This window comes from Gorilla gorilla, chromosome 13 (genome assembly GCF_029281585.2).
Source record: "Gorilla gorilla gorilla isolate KB3781 chromosome 13, NHGRI_mGorGor1-v2.1_pri, whole genome shotgun sequence".
In the NCBI taxonomy this organism is placed as follows: Eukaryota; Metazoa; Chordata; class Mammalia; order Primates; family Hominidae; genus Gorilla; species Gorilla gorilla.
Window position 1 is genome coordinate 16,786,639 of NC_073237.2, and position 15,864 is coordinate 16,802,502.

The following is a 15,864-nucleotide window of genomic DNA, read 5'->3' on the forward strand; positions in this document are numbered from 1 at the left end:
AGGCAAGCACAGACTGACAGGAAAATAGTAAAGACAGTGGGCATTCAATTCAATAATTTCAGTTGTACGGTATTCAGCGAGCACCTACTCTATGCAAAGCACCATGCTAGGCATTGCAGGGCGGAAAAGGCTAAGAAACAAAAGAATTTCAACATAATTAGGTGGAGCGGGCGGGCGGGCTGCTGAGGACGCACCGCCTGCGTCTCCCTCCCTGCATGCCTCACCCCAGGCGGCCCGGGGCTGCCGCGGTGCGCGGGTGCCGGGCCCTGCCTTGCCGGCCACGGGGGAAGGGGGCGCCATGGGGCGCTGCCGGCCCTTCCCCGGGGCGCCGCGGCAGCGCTGGTGGCGGCGGCAGCAGCAGCGGCAGCGGCAGCGGCAGCGGTGGTGGCCCGGTAGCGGCGGCGGCTAGGGCGGGGGGCGGGCTGCCATGGGCCTGGCCGGGCTGCAGGCAGGAAGATGTCCAAGCCCCGCGCGGTGGAGGCGGCGGCGGCGGCGGCAGCGGCGGTGGCGGCGGCAGCGACGGCTCCGGGCCCGGAGATGGTGGAGCGGAGGGGCCCGGGGAGGTCCCGCACCGACGGGAGAACGTATTTACCGGGCAGTCAAAGATCTATTCCTACATGAGCCCGAACAAATGCTCTGGAATGCGTTTCCCCCTTCAGGAAGAGAACTCAGTTACACATCACCAAGTCAAATGCCAGGGGAAACCATTAGCCGGAATCTACAGGAAACGAGAAGAGAAAAGAAATGCTGGGAACGCAGTACGGAGCGCCATGAAGTCCGAGGAACAGAAGATCAAAGACGCCAGGAGAGGTCCCCTGGTACCTTTTCCAAACCAAAAATCTGAAGCAGCAGAACCTCCAAAAACTCCACCCTCATCTTGTGATTCCACCAATGCAGCCATCGCCAAGCAAGCCCTGAAAAAGCCCATCAAGGGCAAACAGGCCCCCCGAAAAAAAGCTCAAGGAAAAACGCAACAGAATCGCAAACTTACGGATTTCTACCCTGTCCGAAGGAGCTCCAGGAAGAGCAAAGCCGAGCTGCAGTCTGAAGAAAGGAAAAGAATAGATGAATTGATTGAAAGTGGGAAGGAAGAAGGAATGAAGATTGACCTCATCGATGGCAAAGGCAGGGGTGTGATTGCCACCAAGCAGTTCTCCCGGGGTGACTTTGTGGTGGAATACCACGGGGACCTCATCGAGATCACCGACGCCAAGAAACGGGAGGCTCTGTACGCACAGGACCCTTCCACGTGCTGCTACATGTACTATTTTCAGTATCTGAGCAAAACCTACTGCGTGGATGCAACTAGAGAGACAAATTGCCTAGGAAGACCGATCAATCACAGCAAATGTGGGAACTGCCAAACCAAACTGCACGACATCGACGGCGTACCTCACCTCACCCTCATCGCCTCCCAAGACATGGCGGCTGGGGAGGAGCTCCTGTATGACTATGGGGACCGCAGCAAGGCTTCCATTGAAGCCCACCCGTGGCTGAAGCATTAACCGGTGGGCCCCGCGCCCTCCCCGCCCCACTTTCCCTTCTTCAAAGGACAAAGTGCCCTCAAAGGGAATTGAATTTTTTTTTACACACTTAATCTTAGCGGATTACTTCAGATGTTTTTAAAAAGTATATTAAGATGCCTTTTCACTGTAGTATTTAAATATCTGTTACAGGTTTCCAAGGTGGACTTGAACAGATGGCCTTATATTACCAAAACTTTTATATTCTAGTTGTTTTTGTACTTTGTTTTGCATACAAGCCGAACGTTTGTGCTTCCCGTGCATGCAGTCAAAGACTCAGCACAGGTTTTAGAGGAAATAGTCAAACATGAACTAGGAAGCTAGGTGAGTCTCCTTTCTCCAGTGGAAGAGCCAGGACCTTCCCCCTGCACCCCCGACATCCAGGGACGGGGTGTGAGGAAGACGCTGCCTCCCAATGGCCTGGACGGGATGTTTCCAAGCTCTTGTTCTCCTAACGTCTCGACAGGCGCTCACTGAAGTGTATGAATATTTTTTAAAAAGGTTTTTGCAGTAAGCTAGTCTTCCCCTCTGTTTTCTCGAAAGCTTACTGAGCCCTTGGCCCCAAGCACGGGCCGGGCATAGATTTCCTCTTCCACAAGCTGCCGCTTTTCTAGGCACCTTGAAGCATCAGGGCGTGAAATCAAACTAGATGTGGGCAGGGAGAGTGTTGCTTACCTGCCCTGCTGGGGCAGGGTTTCCTGAAACTAGGTTAATTCTTTATAGAAATGTGAACACTGAATCTATTTTAAAAATAATATTAAAAATTAAAAATAATTTAAAAAAAAACCACAGAAAACAACTTACATGTATACAGGTCTTGAAGTGAGTGAAGTGGCTGCTTTTTTTTTTTTTTTTTTTTTTTTTGCTTTCTTTGGCTTTTTGTAGAAGAGATTGAGAATGGTACTCTAATCAAAAATAAAGTTTTGTAGTGGAACCAGAGATTACTTACCTGACATCCACCCCCATTCCCCCTCATCCTGCTGGGGTTGAAAGTTCCAGACCTGCTGTCGAGGCCTTGTGTTTGTCAGATACCCAGTGTCCTCCTGCAAGGATGGAACTGAGCTGAGGTGTGAGCCTAGGAGCCCAGGACCCCTGACCCCAGCCGCTGCTGCCAGCCTCAGAAAGGCACCCAGGTGTGCAGGGGAGCACACAGGGCCCGGCAGCCCCCAGGAATCAAGGATAGGGCTAAGGTTTTCACCTTAACAGTGAAGGCAGGAGGAATAGGTGGCTGCTTCCTCCTGCCCTTCACAGAACTGATTCTCACACACTGTCCCTTCAGTCCAGGGGGCCGGGGCTCAGGAGCCATGACCTGGTGTCTCCTGCCCACCCTGGTCCCAGGTAAATGTGAATGGAGACAGGTATGAGAGCCTGTCCTCATCTTTGATTTTCCCCCCAACCCCACCTCGGGCCTTACGACGGTGTTACCTAAGAAAGTCTTCCCTCCCACCCCCTCCCCCATGCTAGCCTGGTCAGTGGTCAGCAAATTGGAAGAGGATCCGACGGGAGTATAAATGTGAGACACAATGTCTTGATTATACCTGTTTGTGGTTTAGCTTTGTATTTAAACAAGGAAATAAACTTGAAAATTATTTGTCATCATAAAAATGAAACAAATTAAAATATGTATTGCCAGGAAAAAAAAGATAATTAGGTATGTGTGTGCATGGTTTTTAACAAAATAATAATAAGCATAAAAGAAAATAATCCAGTTGATGAGAAAAGAAGAAAAGACTGACAAGAGGACCCCTATGGCTACTTTTTACTTCACACTTGAAGAGAAATATTTTAAATATTAAAACATATAAATAAAAAGTAAAGGAAATTATTACAAGGCTCAGAGAAAGAATAGTTTTAGCAGCTGAGAAAAGGTTAAAGGTTAGTCTTAAAACTTTACCACTTGTTTAAAATCAGAGCATCATAGGTTTTTATTCTCTTTACTAAAAACAGAACTATGGGAGAATGAGATTAATAAGAATATCTTGATACTGTGAATGTTTAAACTCAACACAAGCAAACACCGGTAGTTTCTGGAATCCCTAGCAATGGCCACTACCCACCCACACAAGGCCAGTCTACATGAAGGCTGGGAGCCCACTGAGGCAGCCTCAGAAATCAGCTAAGCTGAAAAGGCTATGCTCCAGGAAGATGTAAGAGGTCCCATCCACTGACTTTTAGAAACACAATTTCAACAGGGAAAAGCCATTTAGGGAAATGCCAGCCTTTATACCTGAAAAACCCAGATGGCAAATCCTTAATAATGCACTTTATGATTTAAAATCCTCCCATAAAAGACCAGCTCTCCTTAAGTGAGATTTCAAGGCAGGCATCTATCTACCCACTTCTTCTGGGACTTGATTCCCACACAAGAGCAAACAGCTTTCTGGGATTCCTGGTTTCCCTCCAAGCTGAGCTGGCACTGCTTGTGTATGCACAGGGCTGCTAGCAATCAGATAGGCCTATGCCCAGCCCTATCTGGGCACCCTGATCCTGGACACCCCTGATCCTGATCCTCTGCTATGGGGAGACTGCTAAATGTAGGCAGGTGGGCTACAACAGGGAAGAGAGGCTCAACGGTTTTTCCCCCAGCTCTGCATTAACCTCGAGGGTTCCATCTGTCTCCCCTCACCCTCACCACACTATTCTCTCTCCCGCTACCTCTCCTAAATGATGCTGAGCCAAAGGAGAAGAAAGCAGCACATCTCTCTACTTACCGAGGGAAAGGACTATGATGGGGATGTTCTTGGGACGCTTGCTCTCCTTATCAATGAATTCCCCCGTCACGGTTTTCTCTCGCTCAGTCACCCAGCAGTTGTATTTCCCTCTATCTTCCTGGCGGAGGTGGTAGATCTTCAGCACAAAGACACTGTCGCTCTCTTTGGCCACGTTAAGCTGTCCCCTGGCTTCCCGGTGAGCAAATTCGCTGTTGAGGACAGGCACAGCGTTAGGGCCTATGGTGGCGATGAGCGAGCTGTTGAAGGCCCAGGGGACAGCAAAGTAACGGTCGGGAACATTCTGAGCCTCCAGGATGCATCTGAACTCCACCGGCTCGCCCACCGTGTGCAGCCGCTTCTCTGTTTCCAGCCGAACAGTGAATTCTTTGTCTGAGAGAACAATTAAGAAAAGAGACACATTTTGGGTGAATGAGGGCCCCAGCCAACTAAACCACATTAGCACATTCCCACTATCCTTCCTCTTCTTTACAATACTAATTGCGGGGAGGACCACAGCACTTGGCTTGAGAGTAAAATCCAACTCAGACCCAGGTTATCTGAGGTCCAGAGAAACGCCTGAATATCACAGACAGAATTCAAAACTACTTCAGCCCAGACGGTCTAAGCAAACTGTTACCCCAGTTAAACCAATGGGGCTCAGTCTGAAGCTTTAGATGTCTTGCATGAGACCCCCAGTTCAGTGAGAAGCTACTAATATCACTCAAATGGTGGATTACAAATATCTAGCCTTGATATATGCACCCAGAACTCTATTTAAGCAACAGCATTATAAACATTTTCAGCAGATATTGTAAGACTTACCCCACTGAGGTCTGTGGGAAAAAATTACAGAGTGGCCTAGGTGCTGGCCCAATCCTAACAAATGCTCAAAGATTAAAATTCCCTCTCTACCCCCCGCCATGTGAATACTAGAAATAAGATGTAGCTATGACAAAACCCTAACAGAATTACATAGAAAAAATAAAAACTAATGTCTGTTCACTAGTTTACCACCTGTCAGATCAAATCTTTAGGCAGATTTCAATGGAAGTAGGTACTTTCCCACTGAAGTACCTACTAAGTACTTACGTTAGTAGGAAAGTACCTACTTTAGTGGGAAAGTACCTACAAAGTACTCACGCCTGGTTAAACCTTAGTAGGTACTTTCCCACTTAGGAAGTACTTAGTAGGTACTTTAGTAGGAAAGTACCTACTTCTGCTGAAAGCCAGACAGCCTCTGAAATGATTACTAAACCCAAGCAGCCTCCAAAGAGCTAGGTGTTTTTTAAATTTTTATTTATTCACTTATTTATTGTGACAGGGTCTCGCTCTGTTGCCCAGGCTGGAGTGTAGTGGCATGATCATGGCTCACTGCAGCCTCGACTTCCCAGGCTCCAGCCATCCTCCCACCTCAGCCTCCAGAGTAGCCACCATATCTGGCTAATTTTTGTTGAGTTGGGTGTTTAACCAGGCGTGAGGGGGTGACCAAAGAGGGCCTCATCACCACTAACAGCATCACCACAGCCTATGTACCAGTGTACAGTGGCTATTAATCCCATTAGACAGCTATCGTATCTCATAGGCACCCAGGGCAGAAGTCAGGGGGAAGAAAACGGAGTTAAGGGTTAGAGACTGGAGCTGTGACCACTGCCCAGTTCTAGCTCTGTTCCTCTAAAAAGAACACTGAGGTGGAAAAAAATCTCATGGCAGAGATGTTTGAATTCCATGTAGATTCATTAGCTCTGACCTTGTCTGCCTTCCCTAGACTGGCATGTCTAGTCTTTCCCACTATCTTCAAGATCTTGCCCATTCATCCCGTCCTAGGCACTCTTCAAGCAGACGAGGTTTCTGTTTCCCCGAGAAAACATAAGAGTCACGCATGAGCAGCATCCACATTCCTCTTTTCGAGCCCCAGCTCAGCTTTACCCCTCCCGCTCCTCAGGCTCTCCAGCCCCTCCCCCCGATATAGGCCAGTGTCCTGCTGCAAACACCCCTTTCCAGTGACCTAACTACTTCCTCTAGCAGCCAAACTTCCTGACAGGGAAAACCACGTCATCAACTCCAGGGCCTCCCCTCCAATGAAGTAGCTGCCGTCACAGCTTCCAGCTCCCAAGAGACCAGTCTTAAGAGGCATGGATTGAAGGAAGCACATTTCACTCTGCCACCATCTGCCTGGATGAACACACCCATATGGGACAGTCCCCGTGTTATCTGCTGGATATTATCTCTCAGGTCAACCCAATTAGTCATTTATAACCCGACATCAATGGCAGAAAAGCACTCCTTCCACATAAACACCACTGGAGCTGTGCAAGGGGTACCCTAGACCTCAGACCTTTCCATTGCTCCAGGTTAGCCTGGCTGTAACTCTGGCTTTCTTCTTTCAGGGGCCAAAGACTCTGCTTATCTCAGGGGAATCCCCCCATGCCTTGCTGACACCTTCATGTTCCCAGGTTGAAGACACAAGATTTACCCGCATCACCCCCGTTTCTGCCCTTGGTTATGCCCAGTCAATTACCTCTCTAGAAACTGACCTGTGCTTTTTCCAATACCCCTTCCACTTCATTTCACTGAAATTAGGCTTCACTGACTTAGCAAATGTCACGAATGATCCACCCTACCCCTACCCCTACCCCCATCCTAACCAAAGGCTTTCCTCAAGCAGGTTGAGGCCTCTGAGCCTGCTCTATGATCCCTTCTCTCCTGCTCTTCTTCTTGCTGGCCTGCCCACTCTGTTCCACTCTCTCACCTGTTTGTCTGGTCACCTCTTACTGCTGCTGTTCTCCCAGGGCCTTTCCCATTTTAACCCCATGGGCTCTTCCAGGGCCCTGATCACTCTCAGGCTCGGTCTCTGAGCCCCAGACCCCTATGTCTGAGGACCCACTGGGTGTTTCGCATACTGAGCATCTCTATCAGAGTCTATCTGATGGATGGGCTCTTTCATTGGAATTTACAAAAAGAAAAGGCAGCCAATGCTGCCACAAATGCAAAGGTCCAGCATGTCCTCATTATTGTTCCTTCCCTCCCACAGTTCAAGGAACCCCCAGAGCCACAGCCCCAGCCCCTGGGCTTCTAGACAGTTGGACCCCTCCTTCCATTGTGCTCTTTATTCTTTCACCTCTGGCACCCACTGACCTAGCCTTGGCTCTTATTAGCTCTTTTCTACCTGGTCTCTTGGCTTCAGATGCAATGGATTTAATCAACCTCCAGGTGGCCTCCATAGGTTTTTCTTTCTGAAACCCTGATCTGATTGTCTTACTCCCTGCTTAAAAATCTCTACCTCCTCTCCAGCTGTCTGCAGCAGAGGTCTTCAAACTTTATGAAGAAGAGGACAAAGGAAGGGGACTTTTTATTCATATAAAATCTTCTGCTGCCAAACATAGTTGAAGCAAGGGGGGACCACCCAGGCCCTCGCATGCCTTCTCCCTGCACTCCTGGGTATGTACACGTGCACATGAACACCAACACACACCCATGTCTAACCTCCTAGGCACCTTTGAGGGGCTTCCAGGGTTCCAAGAACAGCTTGAAAACTCTTGGCCCACAGAGTCAAGCCCCGGCTCTATATCACTGCATTTGGGGCTTTGGGCTCCCTTTCCTCTCATCACACACATCTGGAACTCAACATCTGGAACTAGTCATACTTGACTCCTTTCTGCTTGCCAAACATATCAAACACTTTTGCACTTTTATGCTTCTTCTACTGCTGACTCCTCAAGCTTCCAGACTCAGTTCAAGTCAAGAAACTTATTGGTGTTCCTGGATTTGTCTTATCAACCATCCCATCCAGAGAAAACTATCGTTGCAAGAACACTTCCTATTTCCGGTATTCCCAGAGCACTCTATACAAATGCTATCAATGCACTTAGCACATTTTACTTGTCCATTGGTTCTCAGGTCTGCCTAAGTGCAGGGACCAGTGCCAGTCATCTTTGAAGCCCTTAATGCCTATCACCATCACACCTTCAATGCTGTGGAGACTGGCTACATGTTTACTGAAATAAACTGAGAAGGGTAGAGTTGGAGATGCAACTGCTGAACCTAAACAGCACAGGAATGCAGAGTGAAGTCATCAACTTTTTTTTCACTTAGTTTTCCTTTTGATGGCTTAGTCTAGATACATTTTCAGGGTAAATTCAAAAAGTTCTAATTCCAAATTGGTAAGATTAAAATAAAGAAGATTAACTGATGCAACCTAATTTAAAAGCATTAAGACTCAAAATTTGGCCCAAATTTTTGAAGTTGATCTTAAAACTATCCAGGAAGGGAAAGGATAAATATAAAATAAAGCCCCTTGGATAGATTTTTTAATACTGAAAAATCCAGAAGCTGCTAAATGTCCTACAGAGCAGATAAAGTGCTCCCTATCCCTACCAACCCCTATGGTAAAAGATTTCACATCCATTAGATGACTTATTAAAGTGATGTCCAGAGAATTGCTTCTGCCCTAGAAGCTTTGCTTGAAAAAAATGTAGATAGCAGAAGAATCACCTGGGAAGCATGCCAGAAATCCAGCTTCCCAGGTCCCATCCCAGGAGCCTCCAATTGAAGACTTCTGGGAAGAAGCCCCAAAATGTGTACTGTTAGCTGGGTCTGAGGCATTACTCTAGAATGGCAGAGAAAGTATGCAAAGACCCAGACAACTAACTGCAGCAAATGGGACAGGGAGCCCAAGAGACAGGTCCTGAAGAAGGACCCCACCTGTACTGCAACTCACCAGCTCATTTCCCACAAAGCCACACTCACTCACCAGAACCACCACAGTCCTCACTGGAAGTGAGCATCCGCACAAGGAAAGGCTTTCAGGCCACTCATCACCAACTTAGTGATGGCACAACAACCACGCTCCAACCAAAGCTGGGGGAACTGAAGGCCCATGTGAGAACCAGCCCTCAGCCCAGCAGAGGCAGCCAGCAACAGCTGTCAGCTCTGGCCTGGAGCCTGGTGGGCTCATGAGACTGGGGAGTAGAGTCTGGGGCCACAGGAGATACCAAGAGAAGTCAGGGAGGGTTTCAGCTGGCTGTGCCACCATCATTTTGCCTCAAGACAAATGATGGTGTCTAAAGACATCATGCAACCTCCTCAGGACCCCTTCCAGGCCTTCACTTAAGAAAACATCTACAGTGGAACTTGGTACTCTCAGACTGGCCTCATCAACATGCCCTATGACTCCTCTTGAGCCCCAACATAAAGTAATCTGCATTCAGCATCCTCACCTGCAAAATAGGAGTACTACCACCTACTCACCTCACAGAACGTCTGGGGGATGGTGAAGTAATATGTGATAAAGCATTTTGGAAATTACAAAATATCACCAAAGACTATTATTAGATAAAAAATAATAATTTAAGCCAAAATTTCTCTAGTTCATGATGTTAGACCTTGGATGGAAGTCTCATTATCTCAAATGGCTTCTGCAAATGAAACCAGATGGGTACCCAAGGAAGGCAACATCATTAAACGGGGCAGCAACTGTGGCTAATGGGAATGAAAGCCCAGAGTTTTAAGATACAAATGGTTTCTCAGAAATCTCCCAATTTTTAAAATGAGTTTCTAATTCAAAAAAGTGTAAACACCACATAGGTGGAAGAAAGCATGTCTCTAAGCAGGATTCAGTCTGTGTGGCACCTGCCTGTGACTCAGGTCTTAGGATACCTATGTCCCGCACATCCCTCAGCTCCCTCCGGCCGCACACAAGACCGGCTTTAACTTCACATGAAAACCTGCTGTCCTGGTAGAGGTGCCCAAAGAAGGAGTCTCCACATTCTCCCAGTATCTGACAGCTTTCACCACCAAGTAAAGGACAGGACAAGAGGCTCAGAGGGACTGACCAGTTGGCTGGATGTTGACCACGGCTCCCTCGGAACGCTTTCGGGTCATAGCATACCATGACCCATCCGGATCCTGGATCCACTCGGCGGCCTCGCAGTAGAACTCGCCCTGGTCAGAAGGCTGCAGGTGGAAGATGGTGAGGCGGAAGGTGGTCCTCCCCAGCTTGTCCAGCAGCACCTCCCCCAGGCTCTGCCTCTGGGCATATTCGCTGCCGGAGTGAAGCATGAAATCTCGGCTCAGGGAGATGACCTCCACGGGCTTCTCGCCAACTTTCTGCCAGAGCCAGGCCACAGACAGGTGGCTGTGCTGAACGGTCTCCGAGGCCACCTCACAAGTGAGCTCCAGTGGGTCCTGCTCCACTCTGTGCAGAGTCTGGGGCATGGCAGTGGTCTGCAGGGAGTCTGGGATCACTGCAACACAGAAATGTCCTGAGACTGCAGTCACAAAGCCACAGAATCTGAGACTCCCGGGGCTAAGCTCCCATTCCACGCAGGTGTCACTGCACTGCGTCCCTAACAGTCATCCTTGAACCATCGATTCAAGGCCACAGACAGCCCCAAATGCACATAAACAGAAAGTTTTCTGTTCAGATTTGGAAATGCATTATTTGGTGCTTACACTTACCTGTCTCGAATTTTAATAACACTTGGATAAAACATGGGGTGTATTTCATATTACATAATAAATGAACTCCCTGAAAATACTGTCTTTAAACAATTGTCTTATAGGTCAAATAACATTTGTTGTTGATTCTGGCACTGCTTTGAGATACTTTAACTTCACTTCTGACTGATCCTCTAATGGAAATACCTCCTGGAACTTTTAGTTTTACATTTCCATACAACATCCTTTCTTTCCTTCCCACATCCCCATCCTGTAACTTACTTCAGCAATGCAGCCCTAGGAAGATGATTTTTTTAAAAAACCATTTTTTGTAGAAACTATAATCATCATACCCTATTTTTAGTGGGTTTAATTTTCACGTAATTCATCGATCAAAGGGGTCCTCACTGGAAGGAAGCCACAGTCTGGAGAGATTCAGGCAAGAGAAGAGATTTTCTCCGTGATCCCTTGGTCAGAATCATACCCTGATCCTTGCTTGCATCTTTCTGGAGATTAAATAGCACCACCTCTCTGTATGATGAGAGTACCCTAGTCACAACTAGTATGTGTTTTCTCCCTGTTCTCACCCAAGGATTGGGTCTTACAGGTCTCCTGCTGGGAACGGCCAAGTGCAGTGGCTCACACCTATAATCCTAATACTTTGGGAGGCTGAGGGAGGCGGATCACCTGAGGTCGGGAGTTCGAGACCAGCCTGACCAACATGGAGAAACCCCGTCTCTACTAAAAATACAAAATTAGCCAGGCATGGTAGTGCATGCCTCTAATCCCAGCTATTCGGGAAGCTGAGGCAGGAGAACTGCTTGAACCAGGGAGGTGGAGGTTGCAGTGAGCCCCATTGCACTCCAGCCTGGGCAACAAGAGCGAAACTCTGTCACACACACACACACACAAACACATACACACATAAAAAATAAAAGGTCCCCTGCTGGGACACAGACTAGTTAGAGAAAGGAAAAATAAACAAATGATAGTATGTGTATTAATAAAAGAACTAGCAACACCCACTGCTTAGCTGTGATAATAAAAACTGGACATTAAGATAGGCAGAAAAACAGAACAGCCTTGATACGGTTAACCCTTTGATACTGGCAAACACTGTGACCAGTGCTGTCCACACTGGAAGCTCCTGCATCCCTCTTCCTCATGTTTCCTTCAGCATTAAGGAGCAACAAGGGAGACAGCCAGTTCATAGTTCCTTACGCATGGAGCCAAAGGACCTTCAATGTACAAGGTCTGAGCAAGGACCCGCAGCCGCATGTGCTTCCTGCTTCAGCAGTGCCCCGTGGCTCTCAGAGCTACGCAAAGGCCTATCCTTCTGAGAGGTTTCTCCTCTCTTCCAACTGATGTCATAAGTCTCACCTTCCTTGTCATTCAGATCATCAACCACAAACGTCCTTGCCTTATATTTTCATATCCCTTTTCACCAGTTACAGGGTTAGTTAACTTATGAAATTCTTAACATCTGCATTAGATCTTTTTAAAGTTTCACCCTCAACCACCTATTATTTAGAAGTGAACACAGAAATTTAGTTTCCTTGTGCTATCTGTTGACCCCTAAAATATGTTGGGAGTTTTGGGATTTTTTTTAAAGTCAAATGCATGGCATAAAGCAAAATTACACTACTAAAGAACTGAGTCAGACCAGACGCCGGCAACGTGAAGACAGCTTCTCCTTACCCACTAGGTTCATCTTTGCACTGTAAATCCCAAAGTATTGCTTATCGGTGCTGGGTGTGTGGCATTCATATTCTCCGGCATCCCGGGCCTGAAGATCTGTGATGTGCAATAGGGTTGGGTTCCCCTGGACTCTTTCTATGAAGATCTTCCCTTCGCGGATGCGTTGGGTGTAGATGGCATAGGGGAAGGAAGAGTCCATGGTGCTGACGATCTGCACCTCTCGCTCTGGCGACGAAGGCAGGTAAATGGACCACTGGAAATTCTGCTCAGAAGGTCCCTGGTAGCCACTCACATTGCACCAGATAGTGATGTGGGAGCCCTCCGTGCGGTACAAGGGTCCTTCCTGAACGGTGACCTGCCGCTGTGCTGACACCACACCTACGAGGGAGAGAAACACACGCAACATGCTCACTTACTTCTCAGACCAAAATGCAAAGTAGGCAGCAATCTCCAAAGGGTTTGTTATTTGTGTGACATGATAATAATATAAACAGCTTACTGGCCCTTTCAAAGGCACTCTGTGATTTATAAATATTAATTAAAACACTCTGTGGTAAAGCACTGTCCCTAATTTGCATATATGGGAATTTGATCATGCCAAGATGTGCTTTTGTTACTTACTCAACAGCTGACCCTTGGGAATTTCATTTAGCCCCTCTGTTTGTCATGTATATGGCAGTTTATATCTATTTATTAATGCTGTGTATAAAGTTTTTAATAAAATAAGCAGGAAAAGTTGAATCCCTGGCACAAATTCAGATGAAAACAAATAAAAGCAGCCATCTAGAAATCTGGCTGAAATTAAATGCTTCTTCCTTGGTCCGAGTGCTGTTGGGAGGGAGTCCTGGGAGCACCTTTTTACTGGTGCTGCACCCTTCATTTTCCCATGTAGCTGCTCCCCAACACCACCCCAAGGAGCATTCCTTAGTTTCTCTTCCCTCCATAAATGGAGGCAGAGCTGAGCTCCTGCAGGCTGCTATCGTTTTAAGCTGAGCACACCCAAATACAAATGTGAAGGGCTGAAACAGATCCCTGATGCCCAGATTCCCACAAACTGACAAAGGGGGGAACTAACAGTGCCCAGCTAAACGTGTGACAAGGACTGTCAGGCTACCCTTGAGTTTCCCACTCAAGACTCCCCCGCTGACCTCCTGCCTTCTGGCTCAGATACTGTTCTCCAAGGTCACTTCTGCCTGCCTTCTCCATGTTCTTCTTAAAGTGGCATGGTGAGTTTAAGTTCTCATTTCATGCCAACTCAACACTGATTGTGCCTGAGCCACTCAGAAGGTGGGAGGGGCACACCGCTGCCTCTTCATTTCGGCAGTGGTCACGTACTGCAGGTTGTGAAAAGCGCAGGTGAGTTATAGGCGCAGCTTTGTCACCAATTAGAGCTGGTTGTGTCATCTCAGACAACTTGCTTTTCTTCTCCAGACCTTGATCTTCTCATCTATCACATGATTTCTAAGAAGGCTTTAGAGAGGACTAGCATGGGTTCCGATGCTGGCTTTGTCACTTATTAACTGTGGTCTTGGATAAGCTGCTTAACCTCTCTAAGCCTCAGTTTTCTCATCAGTAAGATGAGGATAATAATGCCTGTCTCATAGGGTTATTGAGAAGATTTAGTAACATCTGTAAAGACCCTAGCACAGAGCCTAGCCCACAATCAGTCCTCAATAAAGAGCTGCTGGCTAAGACATATTTCTGCTGGAACATTCTGTGGCTCTGGATCCATAGAGGACAGGATTTGGCCAATGACTGCTTAAGGACATTTCAATGGCCCCTTGACAATGACACCATCGCTGGGCTGCCTACCTCATCCCACTGCTGCAGCCCATTCTTGTGATAGCTTCCCTTTTCCCCCACAAATGGGAATGGCGGCTGCCCTGGCTATGCCTATCGGAAGTGGATCCAGCTGGTGAACAGCCGGGACAGCTCAAATACTAGTGGAGTGCAGCTCTCTGCCCAGCCCAGCAGGTGACTGTGCCTCAGTGTAAGCTAATCTAATCTGCAAGATGACAGACCTCAAAACGGCCCATACAATGAAATGCCCATGGCTTGCAAAACTTTAATTCATGCAGAACCTTTCCTCACAAACAAAATCTTACACAGAACCCCATCTTGGCTTCAGCAGAATCAGGAAAAATAAAAAATTGGCAGGGGAAGGAAATAAACAGAACAAGTGGTATCTGAATTTATTTGATATATTCTGGTTGATGGCATTAATTATGATACTTAAAGTCACCATGAGGACAACTCATTAGTAATATCAGTATGTTAAAATATGCTGCATAACATTTTTACTATATGTACAGTCATGCACTGAATAACATTTCAGTCAATGAGGAAACACATGTGCAACAGTGATCCTGTAAGATTATAATGGAGCATATATAGAGATCTAATATATGGCACTTAATGTTGGCGTGGCAGATCAAGTAGGGGAAATGACTGCTATTTAGTAACAGTGCTGGGACATTTGATTTTCCATAATAAAATATATAAATGAAAATATATATCCCATCTAGGTTTGTTGAAATACACCCTATGATGTTCACACAAGAATGAAATTGCCTAACGACACATTTCTTAAAACATGTCCCCATCATTAAGTGACCCATGACTGTATACACACACACATATGGTGACATTTGAATCAAGTGATTGCAGTATTCCTGAAACACAGAACATTTTGCAAACAATTTACCTACATTCATAACATTAGGTATCCTTTGAATTGCAGTGTTCTATGACAGAGCAACTACAACCAACCCCCATCCATCTCCTGCAAAGAAGGCTGGAGGCAGGTCAGGGTACACCAGCATCTTCAAGGACTGCTTCTCAGTCCTGGACCTAAACTGGAATCACCTGGGGAGCTTTAAAAAAATAACAGTGCCTGGACCCCACCTGACATAACTGGTTTTAGGATTAATTAGGATTTTTTTTGAAGCTCCACAGATGATTCAAATCAGGTGTAGCAAAGCACTGTTACTTTAAAGTGTCTCTACCTACATGGTGCCAGCCAAGTGCTCAAATGAAATATCTTAAGGCTCTCACTAGCTTTAAGTTTCTCTCTTTGGTAGAGACCCAATCACTGGTTCAAGGAAGTTTCATTCTCCTCCAGTCTTCCCCAGTGCAAAAGAAAAGAGCTGAGACCCATCAGATACTGGCTTTTGTGATGCAATAATGAGTTTAACCAGAATGCATCCTATTTACAGACCTTACAAAGGCACTCGGCCAGCGGATCATGCATGTCCTCCCCACCCAAAGGTAAACAGTGTTAAGTGGCCTGAATGAGCCAGGACAGAAGGGTCAAATCTACTTGTCTAGGCTGGAAGCAGGTTATAAACAATCCGGACAAATAAATAACTACTGGATTGCACTTTAACCACACACATTCAGCTGCACCTGTTTATTAAATACCTCCTTAATTTCCCTCTGCCCCACAAAGGGCTTCTGACCCCTGAAAATAATGCTTCTCAACATAAAAATAATTGTTT

General features: G+C 46.8%; 1 protein-coding gene and 1 pseudogene across 1 annotated transcript in view; one reads left to right on the forward strand and one right to left on the reverse strand.

Moving 5' to 3' along the window:
• LOC129524670 (immunoglobulin superfamily member 3-like) overlaps window positions 1-15,864 on the reverse strand; it is a 52,756-nt gene that overhangs the window by 26,557 nt on the left and 10,335 nt on the right. The window contains exons 4-6 of the mRNA XM_055350947.2: window positions 12,368-12,745; window positions 10,066-10,476; window positions 4,235-4,624 (exon numbers count right to left, since the gene is read on the reverse strand). Of these exons, the coding sequence (XP_055206922.2) occupies window positions 4,235-4,624; window positions 10,066-10,476; window positions 12,368-12,745 (1,179 nt within the window). The remainder of the gene's footprint in view (window positions 1-4,234; window positions 4,625-10,065; window positions 10,477-12,367; window positions 12,746-15,864) is intronic.
• On the forward strand, window positions 442-2,121 carry LOC129524467 (N-lysine methyltransferase KMT5A-like; annotated as a pseudogene).